Source organism: Salvelinus alpinus, chromosome 3 (genome assembly GCF_045679555.1).
Source record: "Salvelinus alpinus chromosome 3, SLU_Salpinus.1, whole genome shotgun sequence".
Lineage (NCBI taxonomy): Eukaryota > Metazoa > Chordata > Actinopteri > Salmoniformes > Salmonidae > Salvelinus > Salvelinus alpinus.
In genome coordinates this window covers 25,475,117-25,492,942 of record NC_092088.1, presented here as the reverse complement: position 1 = coordinate 25,492,942, position 17,826 = coordinate 25,475,117, and the positions used below count along the sequence as shown (strand labels likewise).

Here is a 17,826-nt window from a genome sequence, read left to right as displayed (position 1 = left end):
AAAACAAAACGCTTTGGGCCTGTTGCCAACCCCAGCATTACAGTATGTTAATTAATTATTTTCTGAGATGAACCTTCATACTGTTAAACATAGCCTATGTGAACAATACTACCTTTGCTATGGCAACAGCATCCTCAGTTAATCAGACATTTAACTTGAATCTTCAATTAATTTCATTATCAAAGAGTAGAAGACAACAAGGCCACACGTTTATTAAATTAGTGGACAGATTCCAGTACATTACAAATAAGAAAAACCAATTCTACCTTGATTTACCCCAATATAAGTGCAAATGAATAAAAATGTACCATAATAGAAAACAATGTATTTCTTTCTAACAGAGTAGCCAATAGTATGATGCCAAAGCAGTTTAAATATTTGATTTGAAGATGTTGCATGATGGGAATATCCCCAAATGGATACTTCTCAGTTTGTCATACCAGGGGTGCAGACTCCAGATTGTAGTTATCATATCTATAGAGAGAGGAAAAACAGTGAGGAACAAGCGATTTGAGTAGGATCATAATTTTTACATGACATACTCTCATATTTACAATGCGTATAAAAAAAAGTGTATTTTGATATTTTTTTCTCTACATTCTAAGACTGGATTTGTTTTTTGGTCAGGTGTAAACAAATTCGAGATCAGACTGACCAACACAGGAGGTGAAGGACACAATGTATGTGTGTTGGGATGAGAAAAAAAACTGGGCCCTATACTTTTAACGTTGGACTTATGTGAGAGACAGTGCACATTCATCAACATTTTAGTGTCATTGTCCCAGAGTTAGCGAAAGAGCTTATTTTTTTGTCCATAGTCCATTACCGGTTTAGAGTGTGACCGTGGTCAGTGGTCCAGCCCTCTCAGGGCAGCGATGGTGGACACCAATCTGCGAGGCAGCAGTTTGGCCGTCTGTCTGTACTCCTCTGGCTTGGCCCTCAGCAGGGTCACTATCTGCTGAAGGGTCCTGGAGGGCTGCAGGCCCAACGCGTCCATCACGTTGCTCAGGTAGTCTGTGGGGAGTTAGGAGACAGATGTTGAAGACAAAACACTGTGTGGCACTAACACACTGAAAACATAGTATGGACATTATTATTATTACCTATTAATGCCTATATTATGTGGCAGGGTCTACAGACAATCACAGATTACAAAGGGAAAAACCAGCCACCGACGTTTTGCTCCCGGACAAGCTAAAAAACGCCCGCTTTGAGGGCTTGTCACCGACACTGCCCGCTCCCAAGGCTCTCGTTCTCCGTGGCCTACGTGAATAATATGTTTAAGCGTGTTAACCCTCGCAAGGCTGCAGGCGGCATCCCTAGCCGTGTCCTCAGAGCATGCGCAGACCAGCTGGCTGGAGTGTTTACGGACATATTCAATATCCCCCTATCCCAGTCTGCTGTCCCCACTTGCTTCAAGATGTTCGAGTCCAGGCTCTTGTTCCTGTACCAACTGCTTCTTGACACAATGCCCACTTAACCCGGAAGCCAGCCGCACCAATGTGTCGGAGGAAACACAGTACACCTGGCGACCGTGTCAGCGTGCATTGTGCCCGGGGCGCCACAGGAGTCGCTAGAGCGCGATGGGACATGGACATCCCTGCCGGCCAAACCCTCCCATAACCCGGACGACGCTGGGCCAATTGTGCGCCGCCCCATGGGTCTCCCGGTCGCGGCCGTCTGCGACAGAGCCTGGACTCGAACCCAGGATCTCGTGGACTGATCGTGGACTTCAGGAAACAGCAGAGGGAGCACAACCCTATCCGCATTGACGGGACCGCAGTGTAGGTGAAAAGCTTCATACATCACTGACAATCTGAAATGGTCCACCCACACAGACAGTGTGGTGTTGATGGCGCAACAGCGCCTCTTCAACCTCAGGATGCAGAAGAAATTCGGCTTGGCCCCTAAGACCCTCACAAACTTTTACAAATGCACAATTGAGAGCATCCTGTCAGGCGGCATCACCGCCTGGTACGGCAACTGCACCACCCCCTCAACGGCATGACTCTCCAAAGGGTGGTGCAGTCTGACCAACGCATCACCGGGGACACACTGCCTGCCCTCCAGGACACCTACAGCACCTGATGTCACAGGAAGGCCAAAAAGATCAGAGGACAACAATCACCCGAGCCACAGCCTGTTCACCCTACTATCATCCAGAAGGAGAGGTCAGTACAGCTGCATCAAAACTGGGACAGAGAGACTGAAAAACAGCTTCCATCTCAAGGCCATCAAACTGTTAAATAGCCATCTCTAGCCGGCTACCACACGGTTACTCAACCCTGCACCTTAGAGGCTGCTGCCCTATATACATAGACATGGAATCACTTGTCACTTTAATAATGTTTACATACTGCTTTACTCATTTCATATGTATATACTGTATTCTATTCTACTGTATTTTAGTCAATGCCACTCCGACATTGCGTGTCCTAACATTTATATATTTTTTAATTCCATTATTTTACTTTAGATTTGTGTGTATTGTTGTGAATTGTTAGATACTACTTACTGCACTGTTGGAGCTAGGAACACAAGCATTTCGCTACACCCCCAATAGCATCTGCTAAATATGTGTATGTGACCGATACAATTTGATTATTACTATATTATTACCAATTCATATCTTATGGATAGACGCACTTAACATAAATGGTATCGTTGCGTCTGTCAACAGTCTGTGGGATGCAACGACTAACGAGGAACTCTGTTCTGGTACGCTGATTTTTCACCAGTGAACATTTGGACAAATTGCAATTTTGCAGGTGCTCGCATATTTCAAATTTCAGAAGGGGACATTTGGCCAATAGACTTGCCTGAAACTTGTAGAGTTTCCAATTAAGGGAGGGAGGGGGGATACTTTGCAAGTCAAGTTCACATCTCCCCCTGAAGTTAATCGAGCATCAACATTTTAGTTCTGGGTTTCCGATATTAATTACAAATAGATGTAGAGAGTACCTGCCAAGCCGAATGATACACTTTATTGATGCTTTGGCAAGAAGGCCTTTGAAAAACGCATACTTGATGATGCTCTATTACTATCAACATCAACGTAGTTACATATAACTTTATAATTACAACACGTGTGTAAGTACGTATTGCTTCTTGGTTTACGTTTTTAAAAATCATCTGAAAATGTAACGAGTCTGTAGTTTTACATCATTTTTTTACTAAACAACCAACTCCAGATGATCATACAGCACCCAGGAAGCAATGACATTCAGTACTTATAACCACGTTGGCTCCATGTACAAAATTGATCTAGAGCTATCTAACAAATATTTCATGAACGATTCAATATGACTCTAAATACATGGGCCCCAATACCATACACAATGCAGATAGTCCGAGTAGCCATTTGATTACCTGTTCAGGAGTCTTACGGCTTGGGGGTAAAAACTGTTGAGAAGCCTTTTTGTCCTAGACTTGGCACTCCGGTACCGCTTGCCATGTGGTAGTAGAGAGAACAGTCTATTACTGGGGTGGTTGGGGTCTTTGACAATTTTTAGGGCCTTTCTCTGACACCGCCTGGTGTAGAGGTCCTGGATGGCAGGCAGTTTAGCCACAGTGATGTACTGGGCCGTACGCACTACCCTCCGTAGTGCCTTGCGGTCGGAAGCCGAGCAATTGCCTTATCAGGTAGTGATGCAACAAGTCAGGATGCTCTCGATGTTGGAGCTGTAGAACCTTTTGAGGATCTCAGGACCCATGCCAAATCTTTTTAGATTCCTGAGGGGGAATAGGCTTTGTCGTGCCCTCTTCACGACTGTCTTGGTGTGTTTGGACCATTCTAGTTTGTTGGTGATGTGGACACCAAGGAATTTGAAGCTCAACCTGCTCCACTACAGCCCCGTCGATGAGAATGGGGGCGTGCTCGGTCCTCTTTTTCCTGTAGTCCACAATCATCTCCTTAGCCTTGGTTACGTTGAGGGATAGGTTGTTATTCTGGCACCACCCGGCCAGGTCTCTGACCTCCTCCCTATAGGCTGTCTCGTCGTTGTCGGTGATCAGGCTGACACTGTTATGTCGTCTGCAAACTTAATGATGGTGTTGGAGTTGTGCCTGGCCATGCAGTCGTGGGTGAACAGGGAGTACAGGAGGGGAACATTGAATGCACCCTTGCACAGCTCGCAAAAATGATTGCTGTCCTCTACAAACACTGACATTGACTGTTTAAAGCAAAACTACCAAAACTATTTCTTATGGTGAACCTGAACAATCTAAATAAAATCTGAATGATTGAAAACCTTAAAAATCAGCAGTTGGATGTGAGTTGCGTCCACTCTGGTAGGCTACACAACTCCAGTAAAACACCATTTTCTACAGCACATTTGGTAACAATGAGCCAGCAAATTACATTGGTTGTCACTCAACTAATAAAGCCTATAATTTGACATTGCGAAAGCCATTTGACAGGCCTCAATGCTGAAAGTGCCGCACAGATGTACGAATATCCTATTAGAACAGGGATAGGCCGACCTCTCGTTGGCACCAGCAGCTGTATCTCCCAGCTGTGCGCAGTTGTTATTTGACAGTCATATGCCATTAGTCACAAAAGTTCGACAGGCTACTGAACTGAAGGAGAGGACACATCAATTCAGTCACATCAGATGAGGTATTTTCGGAATAAAACAATACGATTAAAAAACATTAGTGAACCGGCAATTCGTAACATTTGAACATCGGTGCGGTTTGGGCTCCCGCAGAGCGATGCACTCATATCTTAAACATTTGAACCGGGGACCAATGCGTATCGGTGAATCGTTACATCCCTACTATTTTGGAGGTAAGTGACGGAGGTACAGTACCGATGTCGGTGGCCAGCTGTTTGGTGGAGTGGGCCGTGAGCTCTGGGATGAGCAGGATGGCGTCACAGTACGTCTGCATGGTCGCCCTGGCGATGGAGCCCAGCCAGTAGTCTGCTGTGTTGTCCAGCTCCGGAAGGTCATCACCTGAGGTTGAAACAATGTCAGACAAACAATGTCAGGCATGGCCAGTCACACACAGAAAATGGCAAGGGCAGCTATTGAAATTAGGACAAAGAGAGGGAGACTGAGGAGAGATGGAATGTGCAAGGAGAGAAAGAAAGAAGAGACCGGGAGTTTAGGGCAATAGGTAAAGTGGGGGGAAGACTGAGAAGAGAGGGGAGAGGTATGGGGAGATGGAAGAGGACTGGGGAAGAGAGGAAAAAGGTGGAAAACCTGAAGAGAGATGAGGAGCAAAAGAACAAGGGAGACAGGTACCAGACAAGAGGGGCAAACATCTAAAAGGAGGGAAGAGTAGAGAGACAGATGGAGGGATAGACCGAATGAAAGAGGGGGGTGGGGGGGGTCACCTTGCTCAGGAGGGAAAGGCAGTTTGCCTGCGTGCAGGGCCAACTCCAGCGCCGGGTCTTCTTGCGTCACAAAGGGCTCCAAGTGGAGCGGCAGAGACATGATGTACTGTCCTATCTTTCAAGGAGAAACACAGGCAGTAAGCCACCTCAACACAACCTGACGAACCTGAACATTCATAGTACTTTAGTAACACTAACAGTGAACATTTACAGCAGAAAAAACACCACAATGTTTTTTCCAAAGACAGCTTGCAAGGACAGGTTATATTACATAATACATATACAATAACACTTGAATCTCTGACTTGAATTATATAACCTGTAGATGTTGTGCCCATAGTTAGGCCAGACATACATTGGTGATGTACTCCTGTGGGGACAAGCTGAAGGTAGGCAGTTCTTCAGCATAGCTCTCTCCAAAACCTCCTGCATCTCGGCTCTGATAACAGCCATGGTACAAGACGGAACATATGTAAGTATTACATTTACACACAGAAACAAGAGTCACTGACTGCACACACACCTCCATTTTGGAGACCAAGCAGAGTTGATGTTTGATCTGCAGGAAGACCGAGTCGAAGGCCAGCTGGTTGGCCTGCTGGTTGAGACGGGTCAGAGCCACTCGGGTCTCAGCCAGAAGACTGGAGTTACCTGTCCCCTTCTCCTACAAAACAACGGCAACTTGAACATGTCAGACCTCACGCTCCGAAAACATAGCGACACTTAATTGCGTTACAAGCCTTTATTGAAGCAAAAATGACAGTCATTGATCACAAGACTCTCTGTATTTTCACTCTGAAAATAGTTACAATTGGACATTTGACCATTTATAGGCTACATTCCCAACCGACAACTACCGTAACATCCCACCCAAAGCTAAAACCTTAAACCCAAATGAAAATGCCAAGTCATCCCCCCCAGTATGACCATCCATACCTTGAGGGAGTAGAGCAGCCCCATCAGGCCGTTGTACTCTGCCATGTTGCCCCTCTGCAGGTAGTTATACTCCTGCCAGGGGTTCCTGCCGCTTGCCTTCCTCTCCGTGGAGCTGGCCTCCTGGATGCCCGCCAGGCTCCGAGGGCTGTACGACTCAGACAGGTACTTCCCCGCCGTGGCCAGGATCCTATAGGATCATAAAGTGTGTTGAGGCCCATGTACAATGCACTTTGAAACAAAACGTACTTAAATAAAATGGACCTATAGGACATGGCAAGAGAACGGGGGAAGTATGAATGGATATAAGTAGGGGAGTCAGGTAGCTAGGGAGTAGGGTCTGGGGGTTGATTTGGAACTCGGCTAGAGCGATGGCGTTGGTCTTACTTGTTTGACAGCTGCAGCTCATAGGCTCCACACTGTCTCAGCAACTCCCCACAGGTGGCAATGATCCTGCAATGCAGAGGATACACGGGGTATCAAAAATAATACACAGTTCATGCACAATCACCCTTTTCATACTACTGAGCCAAGACCAGCCGAGCTGTACTGCATTGGCCTGGTTGAACGTTATGGGGGGGATGTAGATTTCTGCCTAAATAGACCCAAAAGTAATTTATGAAATTACCATAAACAATATCTAGTAATGCTGCATAGTTCTAGAAAGGTCTGGGGGAAAAAAATATATACAATTGCTGAGATGTACTCACTTTTGAGGACACAGGCTCAAGTATATAGTACAAATATTATGAAAATATAAAAAAACAATATCAGACTTTTGTCCTACTCAACAAAAGTGGGGGAATAGGGCTTGAAATTACTGAAATGCGTTCTAAATATAGTAACAATCAAATTCTAAACAATTTACTATAATATTCAACCTTATAACAAACTGTAAAATAAATATGATCATATTTAGTGACAGTACAAGTTTGGATCCATTTCAACTGACGACACAGCATGTTCTACCAAGCGTCCAATTAGCGAAGCAGAAACACCATGCGAATGTGTACACACTCGTTACAACTTCAGCTTTGCGCATTCAGTCATTCTGTCCCTCTGTGACCAAGAGAAAGTGGTCGTGTTTCAATTCTACAAAATGATTTAGCATTTAGTCATGTCGAGAGCTCCCAATCTGGCTCAGAATATCACAGCGAGACGAAACCACAATGGACGTCCCTAGACTGTCCCCTTTAATATGGCATTTATTGTTATGAACCTTGCCCTGGAGGCAGCTCTGCAGAGTGGTCACTAGCTGGCACAGCCAGAAAGTCATAAAATCTGATTTTAAACTTAACCACACTGCTAACCCTAATGCCTCACCCTCACCTTAAATGAAGACCAAAAATCTGGCCCATCTAGCAGAAATCGCTCAATTCTGCCTCCAGAGCAAGATTCATGACAATAAACGTCAATCTGCCTTTAACATGCCATCTGGCAGGCTGGGCACCGTCGCTCAGAGGCAAATTAAATAGATTCTTTGTCTAGATAGGGCACAAAATGTGATACGTCACTCCCTATGCAATTCGGGGTGTAAAACCTGACACTTAAAGTCAGCTCTGCTGACAGAGTGGTAGCAGAAATATGGGGCGGCTTTGTAACACACTATATATACAAAAGCATGTGAACACCCCTTCTGATTAGTGGATTTGGCCATTTCAGTCACAGCCGTTGTTGACAGATGTATAAAATCGAGCATAGCCATGCAATCTCCATAGACAAACATTGGCAGTAGAATGGCCTTACCGAAGAGCTCAGTGACTTTCAACATGGTACCGTCATAGGATGCCACATTTCCAACAAGTCAGTTCGTCAAATTTCTGCCCTGCTAGAGCTGCCCCAGTCAACTGTAAATGCTGTTATTGTGAAATGGAAACGTCTAGGAGCAACAACGGCGCAACAGGGAAGTTGTATGCCACACAAGCTCACAGAAAGGGACCGCAGCATGCAAAAATTGTCTGTCCTCGGTTGCAACACTCCCTACAGAGTTCCAAACTGCCTCTAGAAGCAACGTCAGCACCAGAACTGTTCGTCGGGAGCTTCATGAAATGGGTTTCCATGGCCGAGCAGCTGTACACAAGCCTAAGATCACCATGTGCAATGCCAAACGACGGCTGAAGTGGTGTAAAGCTCGTCGCCATTGGACTCTGGAGCAGTGGAAACGCATTCTCTGGAGTGATGAATCACGCTTCACCATCTGGCAGTCTGACAGACACATCTGGGTTTGGAGGATGCCAGGAGAACCATGTTTGCCCGAATGCATAGTGCCAACTGTTACGTTTGGTGGAGGAGGAATAATGGTCTGGGGCTGTTTTTTATGGTTTGGGCTAGGCCCTTTAGCTCCAGTGAAGGGAAATCTTAACACTACAGCATACAATGACATTCTAGACTTTGTGGCAACAGTTTAGGGAAGGCCCTTTCCTGTTTCAGCATGACAATGCCCCCCGTGCACAAAGCGAGGTCCATACAGAAATGGTTTGTCGAGATATTTGAGGAAGAACTTGACTGGCCTGCACAGAGCACTGACCTCAACCCCATCAAACACCTTTGGGATGAATTGAATGGAATGGGAACGCCAACTGTGAGCCAGGCATCAGTGCCCAACCTCACTATTGCTCTTGTGGCTGAATGGAAGCAAGTACCCGCAGCAATGTTCCAACATCTAGTGGAAAGCCTTCCCAGAAGAGTGGAGCCTGTTATAGCAGCAAAGGGGGGACCAAATCCATATTAAGTCCCATGATTTTGGAATGAGATGTTGGACGGGCAGGTGCACACTTACTTTTGGTCATGTAGTGTACAATAAGACACTGGACCCTGTGACATTAACAGAGTGCTTTGTACACCAAAATGTCAGTCAGAACCGGTCCAAAACCACTCAGTCCCCTAAATATGGGACTTAACATCTAATTAACCATGGTTGTTGGAAGCGTCCTGAAAATGACAATGTGCAAAGGAAAATATCAGAGCCAGCAGAGTTTGATTTGGGTTCACACAAAACCCACCTGACCGAGTTCTGGAAGGCAGTCCAATCCTCTTGGAACACAGCAGCACTGGGCATGTCCTCCAACCTGCACTTCTTCCTGACTGACTGCAGAGTGGTGGAGAAGTCTGACACATACCTGTAGAAAAATTGGCCAAGACACATATATGTGAGAGCAATGGACAAAAGTCAACCAGAATATTCATACAAATATTGAAATGTGCGTGTACTGTGTAGTATGTGTATGAACTGTCAGTGTTTCCCCTAGGATTTTTTTCAGCAGTGGTGTCATAGTTAGGGTTGGAGGAGTAGTGGGTGTCCTCTTGGCCGCAGAGACAAAACTGTCATGTTTTAAAGCTAATTTCCTACAATTCTACACATTTTACCATGGCTTATGCCGTGTTCTTATGCGATCTGAGTGACTCAAACATAACAAAATCAATTGAGGCCCCATGCGATGACATTTTTGGAATGGCGATTGTTAGTTCTCAAAGATGATCTTATTTAAAAAAATATATATACTGTACAGCTCTATTATCTTTTCTACATGCCGTTTAAGTTTACACTGAAAAGTTGAAACATTCCACCCCCCCAAAAATTATCAATAAAAACAAAGTGTACAGTCGTGTATAATTACTTGGCGAAGAGGGCTTTGAGGGCCTTGAGGAGGCCACACAAGGCCAGGCCGTCAGTCAGTTTGACACAGCGGTCAACAGCAGCACCGGCCAGGCCAAACAGCTTCCCCACTGAGTGACTCAGCTCCTCTACACAGTCTATCACCTCACCACGCTCCTGACAGAAGGAGGGGGAAAAGGAAGGGAATAAGGAGAGAGAGAAGAAAAAGTACGATGAAGACAGAAGGAAAGAGGTACACGGTCAATGGTCACAAGGTCCTTTCCACTCGCCTGCCCCAAAAAATGAAATTACCATTGAATAAGGTTTGGTATGTGTGTGTGTTTGTGGTCGTATCCTAGCAGATAAGAGCGTTGGGCCAGTAATCAAAAGGTCGCCGATTCGAATCCCCGAGCAGACTAGGTGAGCAAGGCACTTTACCCTAATTGCTCCTGTAAGTCTCTTAAATGACTAAAATGTAAATGTGCCTCACCAGGGGCATGGCGCTGATCTGGATGAGGAGGTGGGACTCCTCCAGGTCTCCATACTGCAGCTGGTAGGGTTTGTAGGGGTCATACAGGGCACTGACCAGCTCATTCACCTTCAGCAGGTTGTTCTCACCTGAGAAGTACAACCACAACATAAGTCTACCTTGTGAGCACTGAACTCCCCCCCCCCCCAAAAAAAACACTCAGATGTCAACCCTAAGGAAAATGTTGAATTACCTGGGTGGAGCTCAAGTTAGGATTCAGCGTTATGTATATCAATACAATTAATTAGCGTCACTATCAAGACTACCATAAACATGTCATAGGTAGATCTTTCAAATACTTCAGTTTCCCTACTGTAATTATGTTACCTATGGAATAGTCCCAAAAGTGCAAACTCCAAGCCAAATCAAGGCCACCTTCCAAGTACTTGACAAGTATTTTGACGCAGGGCTGATATCATTACAATCTTATAATGTATATCATCAATCTCACTGCTGATTAACAAGGGACTACGGATGAAAATAAACTGTGCAGCTAAAGCCGAAACTATTTTACACCTCAGCATTGACAGACTTGTCGATTACCGTGCAAATGATAGGCCTATAAATAAATAAATACATAGGCGCAGTAGCAGGCGAACAGACCCAGGTGTGGCAACATGGCCTGCGCCAGGCTCCTGCCGAAGGTGGCAGCGGTGTGGTGGAGCTCCAGCAGGGTGTCCAGCTGCTGCTCCTGGGGGGCGCGCTCCATGGCCGTGCTCAGACACACAGGGATGGAGGGCACCATGGCCCCCAGGGTCTGGATCAGCAGCACCGTCACCACCTCGTATGGATTCTTAAACACCTGGTGGTGGAGGGTAGATAGATTCATATACAGTCATATGGGGACATGGGGTTAGGTTGGAGATGACACGTTGTAGATGGAAGATTGTGGACCCTCTGCGGACATGTTTTTTTACAGCAAGAATATATATTTTTTTATTGTACAGTCTATTAGTGTAAGTCATGGTGTGTAAATGTATGGTAGTGTGAGTAAGGATGCCTAGGGCAGGGCTGCACGATATGGGCCAAAATATATAATAGCTTTTTTTTTTTTTTATCATATTGTGATATAAATCAAAACGCTTGGGTGAACGGTCGGAATCATATAAAAATGTATATTAAGAAGCAAAGTGGAAAGCAGCATCCTTTGTGTTTTGAACAATCTGTGGACTGCACGACGGGAACTGCATGCAAACTTATAGTGGATCGAACAGTGAGGAGGCGGAACTGTGCTGCTTTGAGTGACATGGGGCAAGGCCTGTGGAAAGCAGCCGCAAGAGATGAGACATGACAAACAAAGTACATTTTAAAAACTGACGCGGCCGAGTGGCCGTTTTAAAATATTGCATACGATATGGATCTCTTGAGATATGGACACTGCAAATGTCAATATTGCAATTTCGATGTGAATTGAATCACTTGTGCAACCCTAACCTGAGGGTTTCTGCCACTACCTGTGTTGCTGTATGATACAGTGTGAGAAGGATACTTAGTTGTGTGTGTGTGTTATGTTACAATGGAGCGCGTGTGTTATGGTATGATACAGAGCAGTGGTACTCAAAATCGGGGTCGAGTGGGAATCGCAGTGTTTTGTCAGTTTTTCACATAATGAAATACATAATTGGGGTGAATTACAGATCATTGTATGGGACAATATACTAACTTTTTTGAAAGATAATTAGAAAAATAAATTGTTATTGAGTAAAACAAAGTATTTATTGGTTATTTTAATTGTGATGAGAAAAGTGTAAATCTACATTTATTTGAAGGTTAGATTTGGGGTGGGGGGGGGGGGGCGCCAGAAATTTTGCTGAAAGAAATGGGATCCCCCTGAAAAAGTTTAAAAACCACTAGACTGTGTTGTGTGTGTGTGTGTGTGTGTGTGTGTGTGTGTGTGTGTGTGTGTGTGTGTGTATACCTGGCTGCTCCACTGTAGTTGTGAGTGCCAGGTGGAGAGCAGGGTGTCGTAGAACTCAGCCAGCTGCTGATTTAGACTCAGCTCACTCTGAGACAGGTCCTGCCACACACTCACCAGCTGACCCTGGAAACACACAGGAGAATTCAAGTCAACAATTGGAAAACACCTACCTACAAAATAAACCATGTAAGCAATTACACTAAATTAAAATCAGTGACAATGTAACACATACCTTATGACACTTGTAGTAGTAGGCAAGAAGCTGTGGCATTCTGTCGATCTCTGTGAAGACTTTCACAAAGAGCTTGGCTTGGTCTGCAGAAGAAAAGAAAACCATACGCCTAGTCAGAATCAGGTTTCAGAAAGACCGGTCTAAACTAATACGGATTGAGTATTCCATCTCAACCCAATCATAAGTTATTTGCAGACCGTCTCTTACCTACAGACATGGAGTTGAAGGTGGCTACTATCTGGGGGCTGGCCAAGGCCTCCAGCCTGTTCTTCAGAGCCTCCAGGTGCACACATTTCTCAGAGTAGTCTGGTGTGTCCACCAGCATAGCCAGGCTGTTCTGCATGGCGGTCAGTTTAGAAGAGATTACAGCCATGTCCTGGGGGAACGAGGTAGTGGCAGAAAGTTCCGGTTAAATGGAAATCACTAGAGCTTGTGTGTTCCTGTTAACGTGGGATGTCTTCTGCCTTTGAGGAGTTGGTCACTTGTTATAAAGTCGACTCAGCAAAATGACGTTGTCACGATGCAGCATCGCAGATATTGAAATGAGCGAGATGCAAGACTTTGCTCTCTCACAGTATCTGCGCATGTGCATGGGTTCTCTTCACACTGTTCACAGCATGGTAGCCAGGGCAATGCTCTTAGCTGTTGCGGAAATCAACCCACTATGCTGTTTACTTTCTGCATCTACGTCATAATAGTCTACCTTTACGACATCCCGAAAATAGTATCTCCGAATATTACAAAGAACCAAGAGACTTCTACATTGGCTATATGTACTACATTTTTGAACAAGAAGAATATTTGGTCACCTGTGCCACCTAAAATATCAAATCACTGAATCCTTAAATCAGTGCAGAGAGATATTACATATTACAGTATACTAAGGGGAGTGGAGCAGGGTTTTAGAGGTAGTTTGACGCCACCTGTGTCTTGAAGGTCTCCTCGATGTCTGCACTGAGCGTGCTCCATTTGTCTGCCTCCTGTAGTGCATCGGAGGCTAAGTGCATCCGAGACTTGACCTGATCGAGCTCCACCAAGACCTGTAACACAGAATCCACACGCCAAAGACTTAGTGCTGTATAACTGACAACAAATACAGTTGAAGTCAGTTTACACACACTTAGGTTAGTCATTAAAACTCGTTTTTCAACCACTCCACAAATTTCTTGTTAACAAACTATAGTTTTGGCAAGTCGGTTAGGACATCTACTTTGTGCATGACACAAGTAATTTTTCCAACAATTGTTTACAGACAGATTATTTCACTATATCATAATTCCAGTGGGTCAGAAGTTTACATACACTAAGTTGACTGTGCCTTTAAACAGCTTGGAAAATTCCAGAAAATGATGTTATGGCTATAGAAGCTTCTGATAGGCTAATTGACATTATTTGAGTCAATTGGAGGTGTACCTGTGGATGTATTTCAAGGCCTACCTTCAAACTCAGTGCCTCTTTGCTTGACATCATGGGAAAATCAAAAGAAATCAGCCAAGACCTCAGAAAAAAAATTGTAGACCTCCACAAGTCTGGTTCATCCTTGGGAGCAATTTCCAAACGCCTGAAGGTACCACGTTCATCTGTACAAACAATAGTTCGCAAGTATAATCACCATGGGACCACGCAGCCGTCACAGCGCTCAGGAAGGAGACGCGTTCTGTCTCCTGGAGATTAACGTATTTTGGTGAGAAAAGTGCAAATCAATCCCAGAACTACAGCAAAGGACCTTGTGAAGATGCTGGAGGAAACAGGTACAAAAGTATCTATATCCACAGTAAAACGAGTCCTACATTGACATAAGCTGAAAGGACGCTCAGCAAGGAAGAAGCCACTGCTACAAAACTGCCATAAAAAGCCAGACTACGGTTTTCAACTGCACATGGGGACAAAGATCGTACTTTTTGGAGAAATGTCCTCTGGTCTGATGAAACAAAAATAGAACTGTTTGGCCATAATGACCATCGTTATGTTTGGAGGAAAAAGGGGGACGCTTGCAAGCCGAAGAACACCATCCCAACCGTGAAGCACGGGGGTGGTAGCATCATGTTGTGGGGGTGGTTTGCTGCAAAAGGTACTGGTGCACTTCACAAAATAGATGGCATCATGAGGCAGGAGAATTATGTGGATATATTGAAGCAACATCTCAAGACATCAGTCAGGAAGTTAAAGCTTGGTCGCAAATGGGTCTTCCAAATGGACAATGACCCCAAGCATACTTCCAAAGTTGTGGCAAAATGGCTTAAGGACAACAAAGTCAAGGTATTGGAGTGGCCATCACAATTTTTACTAGGATTAAATGTCAGGAATTGTGAAAAACTGAGTTGAAATGTATTTGGCTAAGGTGTATGTAAACTTCAACTGTATTTGCCACACTGGGAGCTTCTTATCCTATTTGAATAGGACAATATCCTGCCCATAGTACTATAGTATTATGCGACTGTGTGTATGTCGCTGTATCTACATGGGCTGACTGTGCTGCTTATTTGCACGGTGTGTGTGTTTGCTTAGTCGCAAGTCAATTCCGATGAGGTATCCGTCTGATGTGTGTTTATAACGCAAATGGCTCCCATACCTGCATGGACTGAACAGTGTCCTGCTCAAATTTCCTGATGTCCTCTTTGACAAGGACCATCTGCTCCTTCAGGAATGACGCTTCCTGCTTCAGGGCCTCCACGTCCCGCAGCACTCTGGGCATGTTCTGCAGGGCCTGGTTACTGCTCTCTGAACAAGGAGAAATACAATTCAAATATTTCCCATCGTGTACGTCAATGGTCAGAGAAGCTGGAGACATCAAATCATGCTTCGTAAACAACAGGTGTAGGCTAACAGTGAAATGCTTACTTACGGGCCCTTCCCAACAATGCAGAGAGAGAAAATATAGAAAATAATAATCAATACACAATGAGTAACAATAACTTGGCTTTATACACTGGGTACCAGTACCGAGTCAATGTGCAGGGGTACGAGGTAATCGAGGTAGATATGTACATAACTATGAATAAAGTAACTAGGCAACAAGTTAGATGATAAACAGTAGCAGCAGCATATGGCATGAGTCAAAAACGTTTGTGCATTAAGGATCAATGCAGATAGTCCGGGTAGCTATTTGGTTAACTATTTAGGGTTAGTGTTCCCACACGGCCATATCTCCAGGTTATAGCGCGTGTTTACGGAAGACAGAGGTGACCACCTGTTCTAATTAGCGATCTAGCATGCTCCGAACACCTGTGTGTAATGGAAGAAAGCCACCAGAACATGTTTTAACTGGAAAATAATCAGCTGCAACTGCGATAAAGTCTGTTAAAACAGTGTACAGTAAGCGTATAATTATTTTTGATGTGATATGAAATTAAAGGGCTTTATGTTTCTAAACCCGTATCACAATTGAGAATCGACTCACGTTTAAATTGAATATTTGGCTGTTTTGGCTGCCAGAGCCAGTCTTCCTCTGAAAATAACAAGGTCCTTGGACAATTATTGGGTTACTGTAGCCTATGACTCTTGGTTGTTCCAGTTCAGTTAACTGAACCTGGAATAGTTATGTTTCTTGATAGTTTCGGGGAACAGGCAGCAATAAAATAACATGCGACACAAAATTGACAGTATGTCACAGTTACCCTAGCCTTGGGACAACATTGGGATACCGCAGCAGGGATATGGTGCAGTTCAGACAAAAGTTGGAATCAGACGTGTATTTGATAGCGAGGGACACGTTTCACTTTGTCTGGTAAATAGTTCCTAGAGATTACAAAAAAAACTATCTATTTGTAATCTCTAGGAGGGGGGGTGAAGCGGCTACATTGTGGTAAGGTTATTTTTCGTCGCCAACCACCAGATCGTTCACAACTTAGGGAGTCCAACCAAAAGATTCCCGATGTTGTCCCAAAGTTTAGTTACCCTCAATTGCATTGTTGACTTCCTGGATGAACAACTGCAGTTTCATGACCAGCGTTGCCGCGTGCGCATCTGCTTTCCCGGGCACATCCTTCTGCATCTTGAAGGCCCCATTCACCCAGTCCTTCACGTCGAAATCATCATCCAGAAATTTGGAAAAGTCCATTTTGCTGTGCGACAAACTTCAGGTAGCTAGCGATGAGTGTTGTCAAGACAACCCAAAATTCTGCGCGGGGATTAAAACCAGTTGGACAACATTGAAGACAGCTTTGTTAGCTACCAATAACATTCACTATATTAAAAGTAATACTTACCATTTCACTTCTGAATGTGACATGAACATAGACTGGCCATACAGGCTAGCTAGCTGCTTCTCATAATTTGAAATCTAAGTTCTCCCAGTTACAGGTTTAGAAACGAACAGAAAATATACAGCCCATGAACATGAAATGACCATAATAACTAAATAGAGTTCGAGCAAAATAATTGCCTCCAGAGTTGATTTGAATGGACTAAAACATATGAAAATAATCAGAGTTTCAGCTTTGTTGACAGATGACAACAATATCCTGTTTGTGCTCACTTAATGATCTTCCCCAAGAAACAAATTACTATAAATTGTTCCCATGTCGCGTCCCCATTACAATGATCTATGCTCGAAAATGGGTCAAGATGAGAACATTAAAAATACAATTATTTTAAAGCATCCATGAGGTTAACTTTCAAGATCAATTATTGTATTTGTAGATTAAAGTACGAAAACGAGTTGTGTTACACTTGAAGTCTCTCGTTGAAACCAAATCCTGCCTCCTGATGGTCAATTTGCAAAACAACTAGTGACAAGTTATGTAAAACATGTGAATACAAACCTATACAGTGGATTTTAACGTCTGAAATTGTCAGATTACTGGATTGGCTAAATTATTTCACATAAACGCAATTGTTTTAGCTGGATATGGGGCCCAGGGGTGAATTAATTACACCGATTGTGTTGCAAAACGTTTTGCAACAGAAACCATTTTGCAACGAAAACAAGTTCCTATTGGACAAATTAAGGGAGGTCCATTCCCGGTTCGTTCAATTTGCAGTTTACTTCCGTTTGGTTCTTAAACGGTAAGATGCAATGAATACACCCCAGATAGATACTACATGGACTCATTTTTTAATTAGATTTTATTATGAACACAAATACAAAAAAACAGAAATATACAAACAAGAGTACATAAACCTAACAGACAGGGGTATTACATATCAAGATTCATTTTCAATTTGTTAAATACTTTTATGATGCGTATTGCTTTTTAAAAAACATTTACTGATCATTTCAAAATAATATTTAAATTCTCTCTTAAATAATGTGAAAAGGGCTTTGTTCTCTGCCCACTTC

The 17,826-nt window shown here is 43.9% G+C and overlaps 1 protein-coding gene across 1 annotated transcript; it reads right to left on the bottom strand.

Moving 5' to 3' along the window:
- Window positions 1-187: 187 nt before the first annotated feature.
- Window positions 188-17,020, bottom strand: LOC139570411 (conserved oligomeric Golgi complex subunit 7-like). The gene is made up of 19 exons (XM_071392259.1): window positions 16,754-17,020; window positions 16,443-16,665; window positions 15,118-15,266; window positions 13,469-13,585; window positions 12,753-12,921; window positions 12,546-12,628; window positions 12,314-12,436; window positions 10,999-11,197; window positions 10,357-10,484; window positions 9,889-10,043; window positions 9,274-9,390; window positions 6,659-6,724; window positions 6,275-6,461; window positions 5,862-6,002; window positions 5,694-5,777; window positions 5,339-5,453; window positions 4,812-4,955; window positions 827-1,014; window positions 188-474 (listed from the first exon to the last, which is right to left on the bottom strand). The coding sequence occupies exons 2-18, from the start codon at window positions 16,603-16,605 to the stop codon at window positions 848-850; spliced, it is 2,307 nt and encodes a 768-aa protein (XP_071248360.1). The 5' UTR covers window positions 16,606-16,665; window positions 16,754-17,020; the 3' UTR covers window positions 188-474; window positions 827-847.
- Window positions 17,021-17,826: the final 806 nt, after the last annotated feature.

Excerpts from the sequence above, each read along its gene's own strand:
- LOC139570411 (XM_071392259.1), bottom strand. The coding sequence starts at position 16,605 with ATGGACTTTTCCAAATTTCTGGATGATGATTTCGACGTGAAGGACTGG. Across the intron at positions 12,922-13,468 it reads AGGAGACCTTCAAGACACAG|GACATGGCTGTAATCTCTTC; the intron begins GTGGCGTCAAAC and ends TCGTTCCCCCAG. Across the intron at positions 11,198-12,313 it reads AACTACAGTGGAGCAGCCAG|GTGTTTAAGAATCCATACGA; the intron begins GTATACACACAC and ends CTCCACCACCAG.